At 38.1% G+C, this 15,313-nt stretch overlaps 1 protein-coding gene across 5 annotated transcripts in view; it reads right to left on the minus strand.

Moving 5' to 3' along the window:
• The window catches only part of SMOC2 (SPARC related modular calcium binding 2), a 150,325-nt gene that overhangs the window by 26,964 nt on the left and 108,048 nt on the right, over positions 1 to 15,313 (minus strand). For all 5 annotated transcript variants that reach the window (XM_058836233.1, XM_058836232.1, XM_058836237.1 and 2 more), the window contains exon 9: positions 9,835 to 9,917. In XM_058836233.1, the coding sequence (XP_058692216.1) occupies positions 9,835 to 9,917 (83 nt within the window). The remainder of the gene's footprint in view (positions 1 to 9,834; positions 9,918 to 15,313) is intronic.

Raw genomic sequence — 15,313 nt, forward strand, 5'->3', positions numbered from 1 at the left:
TTAAACTTGAGAGCTGTTTCTGCCACATAATCAAGGAGAACTTGTATCCAAGTATGAAAACACAACAAAACAAGATATCCATTTTGAAGGCAACAGTGTTATAAATCCATGGCATATTTTTATTCATATCAGATTATAAAGGAGAAGCCCCATACCAAGTGCCTTTGAGGAAATAGTGTCTTATTATGTGACTCCTACTCACTGTCATGATAAGATTCAGGTGTCATTTTTCATTATGATTACAGCCCTGGCACACTAAAAGGTTTTCACCTTTTCCATTCAGTTAATATGAGTTTTCCTTGACAGCTTTTAGATTGCAAGAAGATAATGATTGCAGGCATTCTGGCAGAAAACACTGAGGTTATTCTATATCAATCTTCCCCTCTTGTGTTGGTTTTTTTTCTACTGCTTGCCCAAGAGCTAAAATCCAGTTCCCCGCATTATTATGAAATACTTCTCCTACGTCTTCACTATACCAGAGATTATTTCAAGTTTTCTTTAAAAAGCGTTTCTCGAAGCTTGTAGTTTTAAGAACACAGCATCAAAGTTTGTTGAATGAGGCAAATTCTTTAATTCCTTTTAGGTTCCAGTATGATCAAAGTTTCACTCTGCTTACTGTAGGATTTTATACTGGGCACAGACACTACCTCAGTATCTACATCATGTACTTGGAGCTGCTTTAAAAGGGTCTGTGGTATTTTCATTGTAAACTTTAGACTGTCTTTAAAAGAGGGTAAATATCCTTATTTTCTTAATTCATGTATTTTCTGCAGAGATCTTTTTAAAAGAAACAAAGATGTTTAAAATGTACTGTTTTGCACTTTCTTTCAGGTTTATTGAATAGCCTAATCTCTATATTGAAACATTTCCCATAAATTCATTTTCTTCTTTCTCTCTTTACTGTTAGGAAAAAAATATAGTAGGAGAATAAATATAATATTATGGATTAAATGTAACTGCACAGCTGGTGTGAGACAACCTCCTGGAAAATCAGCCAGACACAGGAGAATGTTCTCCCTTCTGGGCATGTTCCCCTGGAGGTGTTCCACTGACAGCAGGACGCAATGGCACAGAACAGCACAGCAGGCAATGCTGCTGTCCTTAAACATGGGTTTGTTTGGAAAAGGAGGACAGCAACAAGTGAGGTGAGAAACAGAATTTATATTCTTAGACATAGCCAAATGCTGTGAAGCAAATGAAATCAGTGTTTATTAGTCCTATTATAGCCCTTTAAAATAAACATAAAATTATAGGTTAATATGAACTAGAGGAATGAATTAAATGCTATTGCTCAGCCAGTAGCATCACCTTTAATTAGAAAGCTTTTCTCTTTTGTTAGCTGTGAAACAGCTGTTTCTTTCACTGACATTTTACTAGTAACACAAATGTTTTCACTGTAATTTTATAGGCAAATTTGCACATTAAGCAGCTCTTGGGTTATGTGCTTCAGATTTTTTTTTCAGATATTAATATTTCTATTGTAGGTTTGTGTGAAGATTCATTTTGATAAGAAATAATTACAAATTGACAGCAAAATTAAAGCAGTATGAAGAACTGTGGCTAAATCACAATTAAATCAGGATGAGGAGATAAATAGAAGATGGTGTGCAGGAAAGTCAATGTGATCTGCATAGCCTTGAAAAATAGCTTCCAAGACTTCTTCCCTCTGGAGCAAAACATCCCACTGGGAGACTAAAATATGTTCATGTAGCCAGGCAATGGGGTAATAATATTAGTTACTGAAGTTACTAAATTCAAATGTCCAAGGAAACTACTGTAGGTTTAAGACACTGAGTCCTCTTTGGAGGATCAGCTACTCTGAAGCCATAGCAGTGGCATCAGCACTTGCTCGGCCCACAGAGCTATGTAGTGGTGAGGATTACTGCCTCTGCCCTCCCCAGGCCACCACTGCACATGCTAGAGGAGACAGCAAGTGCTTTGGGAGGGGAAGCAGCCACTCCCCTTCCTACCCCAGCACTAGGGGACTGACAAGGAGTGTTCCTGGCCCTCCAGCACCCCTCTGCACAGAATCATCAAGGTTGGAATAGACCTTTAAAATCATCTAGTCCAACCATCAACCTAAAACCAATCTAAATCACCCATAAATCAAAACCCCAAGTGCCATATCCAGACACTTCTTGAGCACTTCAGGAGACAGTGACTTCACCACATCCCTGGACAGTTTATCCCCATGCTTAACAACTGTTTCAGTGTGAATTTATTTTCTTATATCTAACCTGACCCTCCCAAAGCACAGCTTAAGGCCATTTCCTGTCATCCTTTCACTTGAGACATGTGAGATGACAGGAAAGACTGGCCCCCACCTGGCTACACCCTCCTTTCAGGAGCAGTGAGGTACCCCCTGAACCTCCTTTTCTCCAGGCTAAACACTCCCAGCTCCCTCCAGCTGCTCTTCATAAGATTTGTGCTCCAGACACCACCAGCTCCACTGCCCTTCTCCAAACACCCTCCAAAACCTCATTGTCTTCCTTGTGGTGAGGGGCCCAGAACTGAACAGAGCACTTAAGGTGTGGTGTCACCAGTGCTGAGTGCAGGCAGAAAATCACTTCTTGAGTCCTGCTGGACACACTAAACTTGATACAGGCCGAGATGTTATTGGCCTTCTTGGTCACCTGGGGACACAGCTGACCAGCTATAAACCAGCAACCCTGAATCTCTTTCTGCTAAGCACTTCTCAAGCCACTTTTCCCCAAGCCTATATTGATGCATGGGGTTGTTGCAATGCAAGTGCAGTACCCAGAACTTTGATTTATTTAACCTCATGCAGTTGTCCTCAGCTCACTGATCCAGCCTGTCAAGCTCTCTCTGCAAGGCCTTCATATCCCCCAGCAGAAAAACACATCCATCTAATTTGGTGTTACCTGCGAGCTTACTGAGGATGCACTAAATCCCCTCATCCAAACCACTGATGAAAGATATAAAACAAGACCAACCCCAACACTGTGTCCTGGAGAATACCACTAGTGACTGGGCAGCAACTGGATTTAGTTCCATCCTCTACCACTTTCTTGGTCCTGCCATCCAGCTAGTGCTTTACTCAGTGAAAAGTGAATCTGTTCAAGCCAAAAAAAGCCTCAATTTCCCCAGGAGACTGCTGTGGAAGATGGTGTAAAAGCCTTTACTGAAGTCTAGATATCCAACAACCACAGCTTTTCCCTCATCTTCGAAGCAAGTCACCTTGCCATAGACGGAGATCAGGTTGCTCATGCAGGAGCTGCCTTTCATAACCCCCACTGGCTGGGCCTGATCCCCTGGTCGTCCTGCACATGCTGCATGTTGGCACCCATGGTGATCTTCTCCATGATTCTCCCCAGTCCCAAGGTCAGGCTGACAGGCCTTTAGTTTCCCAGATCATCTTTCCAACCCTTTTTGTGGATGGGTGTTACATTTGTTAATTAACTCCTGGTAATTCTGTGACTTCTTCAGTTAACCAGGACTGCTGTCAAATGACTGAAAGTGACTTGGGAAGCTCTTTTGGCCAGCTCTCTCATTGCTCCCAGCTGCACCCTGTCTGGGCCCACGGACTTGTGGGTGCCTCATTGGCATGCAATGTCACTGTGACCCCCCTGACCCCAATTATGGGGGCTTCACTCTGCTTCTGAACCTCCAGCTCTGGGAGCTGTGCCTCGCTGTTGAGCCTCACGTCCTCCCTGCAGACACCACCATGCTCCTGGTAAGCTCCCTCCATCAACTCGCCACACAGCTGTTCAGCTCTGCCATCACTGTCATGAAGGTTCACACCAGATTTGAACCAACATTTCCTGGTCATAGTAATTTTGTTAGGTAGTTCTGGTCTATACAGAGCCTTTTTGCCAAGCACAGAGAACAGAAATGGTTACAGACTCATTCAAAACAGCCAGCAACTTCAAATGGTTGGTTGACTACTCAGAGCTTTAAGATTCGATAGCAGAAAGGAATATTTTGAGTATTAGCTCATACAGCCAGAAAGCTGGTTACATCATAAAAATATAATCCTCTTAAATCACAGCTCAGTGGAGACAGTTACATGCCAATTGACCTAACAATTTGAAGCTCATGGAAAGGCAGGCATGTGTATAAAATTTGCATTATGCCTTATCTGATGCTTTTATAAAAAAAGAAAGCTTTAGTCATTCAAATGTTTAAGAATGTGAAATAAGGTAAGATTAGTTTCTACTTTGTGCTGGTACCAGGCTACACTGAGGAACTGAAGCACTATCTGAAAACAGACTAAGCTAAATGACGTAGGGCAGTGGGGATAACTCAGTATTTTAGCTGAGAAATACTCTAGCACCTTATGAAATCTGATGCAGTCATGGTCAAAAGTGTAACCACTGCATGATAGAATGAACCTCAAGAGGAAAAGCAGTTAAGCCTCTATCACTTTCTTTTTCTTTTAAGATGCCTTTGAAGTGAGACACTTCATATGATGGCTGTTTGGCTGTGGGTGTTGCATCATCGTGGTTTGAGTGCTTCCGACTATTTCCCTTTAACTTTGGAAAAAGATACACTGCCAACAACCAAAAGTAAACTGTACTTATCCACACGTAATTCTCCCATACCTTAAATCATGAGTTTTGCTCCACAAAACATAAACTATTCAGGGTCAGTGCAGGACTATCCCATCAGAAACACAGCAAATAAAGCCATTACAATAGGAAGAAAATTGGGCAGTTAGAATATTTTTGTTCCTCTTAAGTAACACAAAAAATAAATAAACAGAAAAGTTAAACTGCTCCCTCTCTCATGTGTGATTTGCAGGGGAAAATATTAACTCCTTGAATGCCAAGGTTAAACAAAGCTTAAGAACACCCATAGCTCAAAACAAAAGCTGAGACAGTAGTAGGCTATGAAATTAGAAAACAACCTGTAGTTCATACTTCAGGAAGAGTTGTAAGGGATTTTTTTTTTTTGTTATTAATTAAGTTGATTAAGTATACAAGGGACCTTTTTCAAGACATTTCAATTGAGTAATAAAGTTCCAAGTTTGAATTATTGTGTGGACCATCAGAATACCACCAAAGTGATTAGCAGAGCTTAGGCCCTGGATGGAAAGCACCGAGTTTCGAATTTGGGTTGTGGTGAAAAGGGGGCACAGAGAATTCAAAATCTGTCTCCCAGAGGCTGTGCAAAACTAATTTGGATCCTTCTTGTGCCACCGAATAGATCCCGGACAATAAAAATTGTAACCTTTCAGATGCTTCTCTCAAAACCCTGAAATACTTACCTTTTTATGATAAATGGTCTAGAATTAAAAATTGTAATGATAATCAATTGAAGAATTGCCAGTAAGGACAGAAATAGGAGCAAAGTGCTGATCTTACACCACCAGTGAAAACCTATGGTAACTTGAATGTAATGGACATATTCTACTGGATTCCAGCAAGGTAAACTGAGATCAGCATCTCAGGAAAACCAAATATTCAACAGTGAAGAGCTATGCTATTTAGAGGAAATAAAAAAGGGAGACTTTCAAGACTTTTAGTAGATTGATTTACTACATCTGCACATTGACCCACGTCAGTAGACTGTATTACTGTTAGAGACACTGTCATTTCCAAACTATACTTTCCCCTCTCAAATTATCCTTTTGTCTGAAAGGAACTATCACAACTGTAGGAATTTCAAAAGAACCCACAATTCATTAAAGAAAAGGAGAAATCTTAAAAAACCAAAATACAATGTAAAGAAAGTTAGTGGTCTGACTTATATTGACAAAGCCATAGCAACCCAGTAAAGTCTGAAAATCCAGCAGGACATTGTGTCCCTCACTGAAACTTGTGTGACATTTACTCTTTTGCTTGGTTTTGTTAGTTTTTTTCTGCACAAAAGATAAGGGTACTGCTAATTAAAAATATTATGTGAGCAAAATTACATTTCCCAGAATACTTTAAATTTTTTTCATTTGCTTTTCAAATTTCAGGTCTGGGTAATGAAAATCATATTACAGGAGAAACAGATAAATTCCCAAGTCAGGTAAGAGTACAAAAATCTTAACTCATAAAAAGTACTATCCAAAGTTTATCCAGCCCTTGCACACAGCAGAGCCTAAAACAAAAACTTCTTGCTTTCAATGCATATTTTTTAAATAAGAAAAAGATTTGCCCAGGAGACAAATTATCTGAGTAGTCTGGCACTGTCTCATGTCTTGCTCTCCTACAGACCAAGGTCCTTTTTTTCCAGGTTGCTTAGAGAAGAGGCAAGACTATCCTTATGAACAGGAAGCTTATCCATTGTATCCAAGGCAGGGTGCATGTACTCCAGGTGAGGCACATGACAATCAGCTGGAGTGCAGAATAAAATATTGTTTGTGCTATTAACAGATGAAATTTAAAAAATTAAATTGTGGCCATTTCAGCTTTATTTAATCCTTTTTCAATTTCTATATTTGCATGTTTTACAATATACTTAATTTATTACTATGGTAGTAAATTTATACGGTTTATAAATAAATATACACCTACTGCAGATATGTGCTTAAAAATATTTTACTGATAATAAAAAAGTATGGAATACATAAATTGCTTGAAATACCTTCACCCACAGACTCAGCCTGAAAAATTACAGTCTCAGGAACTGATAATTCTTAAGCTTGGCTGAATTTGACTCATGATTTTAGGAAAATACAGGGGTACCTACACCTCATTTCATCGTATTGTATGTTTAGCTTAACTAGCCTTCATGCTAAACCCTTTTAAACGCTCTTGATCAGCTTATGTAGAAAACTGAATTCCTCTTTAACAGACTAATAATCCAAAGTATGGAAAAAGCTAGTCAAGACTTTACAGAATATGTTAGTTCATCACAAAGCTTCCATTTTGCTGTACAACACAGAGGAGTACAAAAGGTCAAAATACAAATGTTTGAAAACTCTGACTGTGAGAAAACCAAAAAACCCTTTTGTTTCCACAGTATGCCACATTCTCTATGCTCCTTCTTGAGTTCAATTTCATTATCTCAAAATAACAAGTTTCTGAGAAGAATCATAACCGCAAGTAACCTCAGAAAAATGCTTTGGCTTTAAAAAAAAGAAATCTAATAGGAAGAATTATTATTATTATTATATAGTTTCCAGCCCAAACTAAGAGATACAGGTGGCTTGGATCGTCCCTACAAACATTAGACTGCCCTTCAGTTTCAGATGCTTTATATTAGGTTACCATAGGATGTGAAGATATAGTCTTAGCTAGGTTTAAACTAGTGGGGATTTTGCTGTAGACTCCAAAGGACACTTACCTTCCACAGTTTTGCCTTAACAATGTATCAATGCTTGCTTCTGCTTCTTGATTTATTTGCAAATTGTTGCCAAAAATATTTGGCTTAACATATAATGGGTTCAAATTTTCAGGTGGTATAAACCAGTGCAGCTGCAGAACCATGCCAATTTAATCCACTTGAGGATCTACCAGCAGGGTTTATCCCATTTAAGATCATTCATAGCAGTAAAGTAATTAATTTTAAAATCTTCCTGGTTTTACATGGCAGGCAGTCACAGTGGTTTCACCCAGGGCCACTGAATTTTTATGGCTATAATCAGCAAATCAAGCAAACCCATCCTTTAAGAAATATATTTTTCCTTAAAAGTAAGAATCCAATTAACCTATTTTTTTTTTCTTTATTCAGTCCTGGCACCACTCAGCAACTATATGGCATATTTAAATTTAGACAACACAGATGCAAACATGCCTTTGCAAGGCTGCTTACAATAGAAAAACTGAGTAACAGTGATTCATCGCTATTAAAAAGTTGATTCATATTAGCTATTTGCACAACTTTGTGTTACTTGTTAACTAGAAATATTTGTAGATCATCTTTCAACCTCTTTTTTTTTCCAAAAACTCGTCTAAAGTAAATTCAATTAATTTCATTTGATGTAGTGTTTCATGATAAAAAATAAACTTGTTGTCTTAAGACTTATGCATTTAGCCTTACAGAGAGAGAAAGAAAAAAAATAAGCATCTTAACACAACTGCAGCTGGGAAGTAGCCTCTTCCCCCAATTACCTTAACAGGCATGTACTTATTCCATGCTGCTGCAGAATAGAAGGGATTCTTCTAGTTAACCTATAAGTATTTAAGAAATTTTGGTATTTGCTGTATTTTAAAATAACACAAGGTCTTTGGAAGTCAAAGAATAAGTAACCTAACATGAGAAAGAGCAAATCCATGTCATGCATATCAACTATGATAATTATAGGCTTGCATTGCTGTACTGGTTTTTTGGACTAAAGCACAAGTAATGCAAAATATCATAATGTAAAAAAAAATTTTAAAAATAAAATCAATATACCATTGCCTAACTTAATGAAAATTAATTTATCAAGTGAGAGCTTTCATCATTGAAAATTCTTGTTAGCTATTTCACTGGAAAATTATCTTGATTTTGGATAAATCTTTATTACTGTACTGCATGAAAGCACTAGCAGTTTAGATAAAAAATAGACACATGAAATCCTAAAAACTTTCACCTGCCCATTCCCCCTCTAAGATTCCATCTAGCAAATGCTTTGAAAAATATTTAGCAAAAGGTAGGAATGACCAGTGAGTGATATCTTCAGCTACAAAACCTGTTTCTTCAACTTCTGCTCTGCTATATCTTCTGAGTTAAGTCCTTTTCACTCAGGAAAAAAACAAACAAACAAACAAACAAACAAATAACATAAAATCAAGTAACTATCCAAGTCTGTAACTATTCAAGTGTTCTGTGAAATAATTTGTTGAAGATGTTGAGGGTGAACTTTGGTTAGCCATTGGTTTCCATCGAGTTGTAAAATAGCACAGAATAATTTGGGTTGGAAGGGACCCCTGAAGGACATCTTGCCCAGCACCCGCTACAATAAGCAGGACATTTTCATTAGCTTCTATATAGAACACAACATGGAGTTAAATCTCATAATTTTTTCTTATTCCACCTTGTAATTAAATTTATTTAATGACAGAGAGCATTAATGTGTGTTCATTCAATATCTATTTAAGCACTGATGGGCATTAGTTGAGAATTATTGTCTGGATGTTTCTTTGGGTGACCAAACTAGAATATTTTTCATGACATGAAAGATCTGCACATATTATTTACTTCTTTCTGGTTCTTTACAATGGGTGACAGTGACATGCAATTCTCTCATAACAGTGCAATATCACTCAATCTGCTACACCTCAAGTTGTTCTAGCATACTAAAAGGCCATTTCAAGAATTAAGGAAGTCTACTGACTTATGTGTAGCTCAACTATCCATAGGTAACATCTCTCACATGATTATAAAAAGCGTGAAAAAAATGAAAACTCTAAAAGACACTGTTTTTACGTGCAACAGGGAACAAAAAGATTATTGTGAGACAAACTGACAAAGATACTCTAGGAGAAAAGTTAAGATGGATACATTTTTTAAAATGATCTGGAGATGGAGGCCAATTTCCCATGGATTTTGCTAAAACAAAGATTATGAAGTTAAGTAATCCTGGATATATTTATTAATTTCCCTGCTATGACACCAGCAAAGAATAATTCTAGTAAGTAAATGTGACTGCCAAGAAGCTACTGATTAAAATGAACCTTACTTTCTCTGACAAGATCCCGAGACCCATACTGACTTACACTATTCCAAAGTCAAATACTTCAGTCAGTGGCAAATCAATATAGCGATATCTAAAAGATACCTTGTTTTGATATAGTGTAAGGAATTGCTTTCTAATTTACTGGTGAATAAACTGATGAATAAATGAATAACTGAATAACATGAATGAAATTAATGAAAAACTGAATAAAACTGCTGAATTTACTAGTGAATAAACAAAGCATTGGAATGCATAAACCTAAATTTATCCGTTTCACTGACCTTGAAGCTGGCGTCCTTTGTACAAATCCTTTGTTTTTGTTGGATGAGCTCTGGCACCATTATCACATTTAGGTTGTTCATATCTAAAGATCAGAAAGAGAATAAAAGAGTCAAGGCTAATTGGATTAAGAATTAATTTAGTTCCAATTTTATAGTCCTCATGCTTTCTTGTATTCAGGAAATAAACCTGCATTTTCATTCAAAGGGCAATGCAAACTTATCTGTCTATTTTTCACTTACCTCAAAGAAACCATATTTATTCTCCCAGAGTTGATACCAAACTAAATAATATTCTCTCTTCTAAAGCCCACTCTACTGGGACAAAAGCTAAAGAATTGCTATAAATTAATTCAAAATAAAAATTCTTTTGAAAAAATATACCAAAGAAGCCCCACAGAAGCAAGAAAAAATAAGGCTGTCTCCGACCTACAAAACAAAAAGTCATAAACAATGTCACAGAGAGTATTCATGTTGGGAAACACCAGAGAAACAATTTCAAAATTACAGCAGGGCAGGTACTGTAGTTAGGTACTACTGCAGCTCTAAATTAATGTGCTACTGTATCTTCTCCAAAGAAAACCCAAAAATAAATAGTTTAAGCAAGAAAGGTTAACCATGAATGTTTTGAACAAGAGTGAAAAAGTAATAGAATTTCCAGAAGGAAGGTAATGGGGCTGGAACTGCTTGACTTGTGAAAAAGCCCGAATCTCCACCTGCTACTGGAATATTCTGGCTCCTCTATGCTTATTGAGTTTACTTAAAGTCACTTTGTTAGTCTAACTGGTAATAAGAAACTGCGCTATTTGTACTTCCAGCAAACAGTGACTTATGCAACACTGCTAGCAGTATCTTTTATGCAAGACCAGGAGGCATGGGAACATCTGCTGCTAAATATCACCTCTTCCTCCATGTCCCATTACCACTGAATGGTGGTTTTTCACTCAACTCGACATAGTCCCTTTCTGAGAAATTTTTACTTTATTGTCCTAAAGTAGATTGAAATTGCAGAACTTAGCAGGTAAAATTTCAGAGAAAGTTTCAATTTTCAGTTAAACCAACATGAATTGTGTCGACATACATGTGTCTGCACATACTGTTCACTGAATCTAGATTATTTCATAGTTTGTATAACTGAAGTTCTCTTACTCCAACTTCACCAAAATCACATTTACTGAGTGGCATAATAAAATGTCTTATTAAAATATACTAATCCAAATTTTTTGGAATGAAATATTTCTAAAAACACTTAATGGTGGCAATGTCCTGGATTCAGGTCAGACTGCTTCTGTAAAAAATGCCTAAATATTTTGCTCTTAATTACAGAAGATAATATTGCAAAAATATTGCAGAAAACTGCAATATTATTTTTTCTTTGAGGGCTATATTTATTTCTATATCATCTGATGAAACTGAGTACTGGCCCATCAAATTTTGGCTGTTGCAAGAAGGTACAGTATCATTTTCATGGACATAGGAGAGCTAGAGAGTCTTTTTTACCCTAAAGAATGGCAGAAATAGAAGGTGCTTTGATAACATGGGTTGGATTCAGATACTTGATGGATGACCACTTCAATAAGCCAAGAAAACAGTGAAAGGGAAGTCTCTGAGCAATACTCACTAATGCAGTATCTGGCAAACAGCCTGGCCCCTGATTAATCTGATACCTGACTCTGCATTCCCCTCCTTTTCTTCCATTACTGTGGCTGCTCTGTGCCTACATTTTATTTTTTGGCCTCTGCTCTTCTACCCTTTTGGCTGATATTTTTGTTAAATACACACATAGTTCATCATACACAAACTAAATCTATAAAAGCCCAATTGGTGTTAAAATGCTGCGATGTGAAAAGTCTACATTTAACTCTTTAAAGCAACTGAAGAAAGAAAACAAGTCATTTAAAATTTACTATTCAGGAACAGCCATGCTAAAAAGTGATAAGAAATACAGACTTGCTTCAGTTTTCATGGAGAAAGAGTGGGAATGGGATAGCATGTCAGAATGGAGCACTGTCAGGTTAAAAATAGTGTAGTTAAAAGACATCCTAAGTTACACTTTTGAATTTAAAAGGGGAAAGAATCCCTAGGAGTAAACGTATATCTAGAATTGGCAAGGGCTTAGGAAGACTGCTTTATACCTCTGATCAGTCTGCTGGGAAGCACTGAGATTTACTGAGGTGTACAAAGCAGTAGGGGATGAAGGCTTCCACAGGGATTCTACAGTGTGGGTAGCTTCATGAAACAGATTATTTACATTCCTTTTAAATTTAGAGAATCTTGTGCAAGTTTGGGGTTTACTGTGCACAAGATCCTAGTTGCTAAAAAGGCACATGTGAGAACACAGCCCCATGGGCCACATGGTCCCCTCTGAGCCATAAGGCTGAGCTTCATGCTGTGATTTCCAAGAGGCTTTGGGAGCCAGCTGGTGAGGACCACACTGATAGGCTTTTGTGGGAATGGTCGTTTTTAGCCTTTAAATGTATTACCCCCTTTTAATCCAGATTAATTCCACAACTTCACCTATTTCTTGTAAATTTTACTGTCTTCAATGTCCTAGAGGGGTTCTTCATTGACCTATCTTTAATTTAACTTTAGAATAAGTTTATTTTTTTCTGAAATACCTTCACTGACAAATGATTTGTTGTTTTTTCAGATGACATTTTAGTATTTTAGAAGGTAATTGAGTCTTAATAACTTAACTTAGGGTCTTATTTAACGTGACTACCATTTATTGAGGTGTTCAGAACCTTACAATATGACAAAAAATCATCCTCATGAATACATTCAAAACAAATAACAAGCAAAATGCTGAGCTGTTCTGGAAATAGCTTTCTGGATCTGTCTCTCCTTTCAGTGTTGTCCCCTAGTGATCTGATCCTTATTTGCAGAACACAGATTTCAGTATGCTATGCATCCATCTTGCTACCAGGTGTGCTAATGTTATCAGTCCCTATGGTAGAGTTTTAACATCTTTTGACTGATATTTTGCAGTGGAAAACTGGAAGATAATACAGCAAATTTTTCACAAGCCCCTGGTTGTTTAAACTAGGAAAGACTCACATATTCATTTTTTTCCATTTTAAAAGAATTACAAAAAGTGTATATTCCTCATTTTTCTGATCCCCCTTTAGTTCCCTCTGCCTGAGAAAAAAAAAGAATAGTTTTATCAATACAGAAAAAAAAAATAAAACCAAGAAATAATTAATGGGATTCCAGCCCACCTAAATATTTCTCAGAAATGAGGTCTAGACATTCCTCTTAAACTCCAGGCAGTAATCCCACCTGCTTGTTTACCAAGACTGTAGATTCCTAAATACACCAGTCATTCTTTATTTAGTATGAAATTCCTAAAACTGAGTACTCTCCTTACCCATCTGTGCTCAGAAATGTCCTCTTTGGGGATATCACTAAATTTTACTTCCGCAGAGCTTCACTGAGGACTGACCTTAAGTCTAACAATGCTGAAAAATTAGAAATGGTCAAGAACATAGCAGCTGAGCTTTTTAGTATCAGTCATCAGGCAGAACACTTTTGTGTCTAAACCATATGCATGGAAAAATTGAATCCAATTTTCCAGCCTTCCAACCTTAGAGACATGCAGCACAGTGAAAGGTCTTCCTGCTGCCTCTTCTCCCACAGTTGAGTGACTGTGTTGTTGCCAAAAACAAGAGCCCAGCAGACCAAACAGGGAAAAAAAGAGACAGACACTGATTCTAGGTCCATAAGTGATTCATCAAGGGGGTTGGGAAGACCTAGAATCCCAGTCTGTATGACAGTAGGAGCCAAAATGGCACATACTGCATGCTCACAATACATATGAATAGGAAAGCAAGCTGGTTGATTTTTAAGGATCATCACCTCCTGTTTCATAAATGGTTCATCCTGACATGCAGGATGTGGCAGAAAGCCCACACAGATGAGCAAAGTGCAAATAACAAAATTCACATTTAAAAAGGAATCATACATGGTTAGCTGACAGAGGAGGAATAAGCAGACACTGTTCAAGGGTGCAGGGATGGGGTTAGGAATCTGGTAAGGAGCAGGAAGGCAACAAGAAGAACTTTTTACATGCATATCAGAAGCAAAAAGACAAGGGAAGTGTGAGCCTGCTTCTGGGTGGGATAAGAGACCTTCTGGTAAAGGACAGAGAGAAGGCAGAAGTACTCAATGGCACCTCCTCCCCAGTTTTGAAATCCTAGGTCCTTGAGAGCAGTAGTAAAGTCTAGAGCAAGAAAAACTTATCCTGGGTCATGAAGGATCAGGTCAGGGATTGTTTGAACAAATTGGACATAGACAACTCCATAGGACCCGATGTGATGCTCCCACAAGTGCTGAGGAAGCTGGGTGATTTGTGGGCTACTCTCTATTATAACTGAAAGGTCATACTGACTGGGGAAGGTTCCTGGGGACTGGAAGAAAGATGTCACTACTGTGTTCAAGAAGGGCAAGGAAGAACCAAATAAGCCAGAGAGCCTGGCTGAGAGTTTCTGAGAAGGTGATGAAGTAAATCCTCCTAGAAGTTATTTCAAAACATACCAAAAAGAAGAAGGTGATTGAGAGTAGTCAGGATGGAATTATGAAGAGGAAATCATACTTGGCCCACACCTCAGCTTTCTATGATTCTATAACTTGCTCAGTGGATGAGATGGGCAGATACTATTTATCTTAATTTTAGCAAGGCTTTTGACACTGTTTCTGATCACATTCTCATAGACAAACTGATGAAAAGTATACAAGATAAATGAACAGTGAGGTGTGCTGACAATTTGGCTGAACAGCCAGTTTCAAATAGTTGGGATCAGCAGAAACATTTCAGCAGGAAGCCAGTCACCAGTGGAGTGCCACAAAGCTTGTAGAGACAATACTGTTTAACCTCTTCCTTAATGACTGGGATGCTGGGACATGGAATAACTTCAGTAAGTTTGCAGATAATACAAAATTGGGAGGAAGTGTCTGATACATGGTTGTGCTGCCATTCAGAGGAACTTCATCAGGCTGCAGAAATGGGTTGGCAGGAATTTCATGAAGTTAAAAAAAAAAAAGAAAATGCAGAATTCTTGCCTCTGGTAAAGATTAACTCCCTGCACCAGCACAGCATGGGGCCAACCAGCTGGAAATCAACTTTGAAGCAAGAACCTGAGATTTCTGATGGAAGCTGAGTATAAGACAGCAAAGAAGGCAAATAGCCTCCCAGGCTGCATTAGAAAAAGTATTGCCATCAGGCCAAGGGAGGAGATCCTTGCCCTCTCATTAACAATGGGAGAATGAGACTTATCTGCATTGTTGTGTCCAGCTCTGAGCTCCCCTAAAAACAGAGATATGGACATACTGGAGTGGTGTGGCTGCGTGCCTCAGGGAAGGCAAAGAGTTACATTGTCCCACCCCAAATCCCCTGTGAAGGATGGCCCAGGAGTTCTGATTGGGTTTGAGTCCCTGGGGGGTTTCTCCCTTGGTGTGCTTCTACTGGTCCCTGACCCTGAACTCC

This window comes from Poecile atricapillus, chromosome 3 (genome assembly GCF_030490865.1).
Source record: "Poecile atricapillus isolate bPoeAtr1 chromosome 3, bPoeAtr1.hap1, whole genome shotgun sequence".
In the NCBI taxonomy this organism is placed as follows: Eukaryota; Metazoa; Chordata; class Aves; order Passeriformes; family Paridae; genus Poecile; species Poecile atricapillus.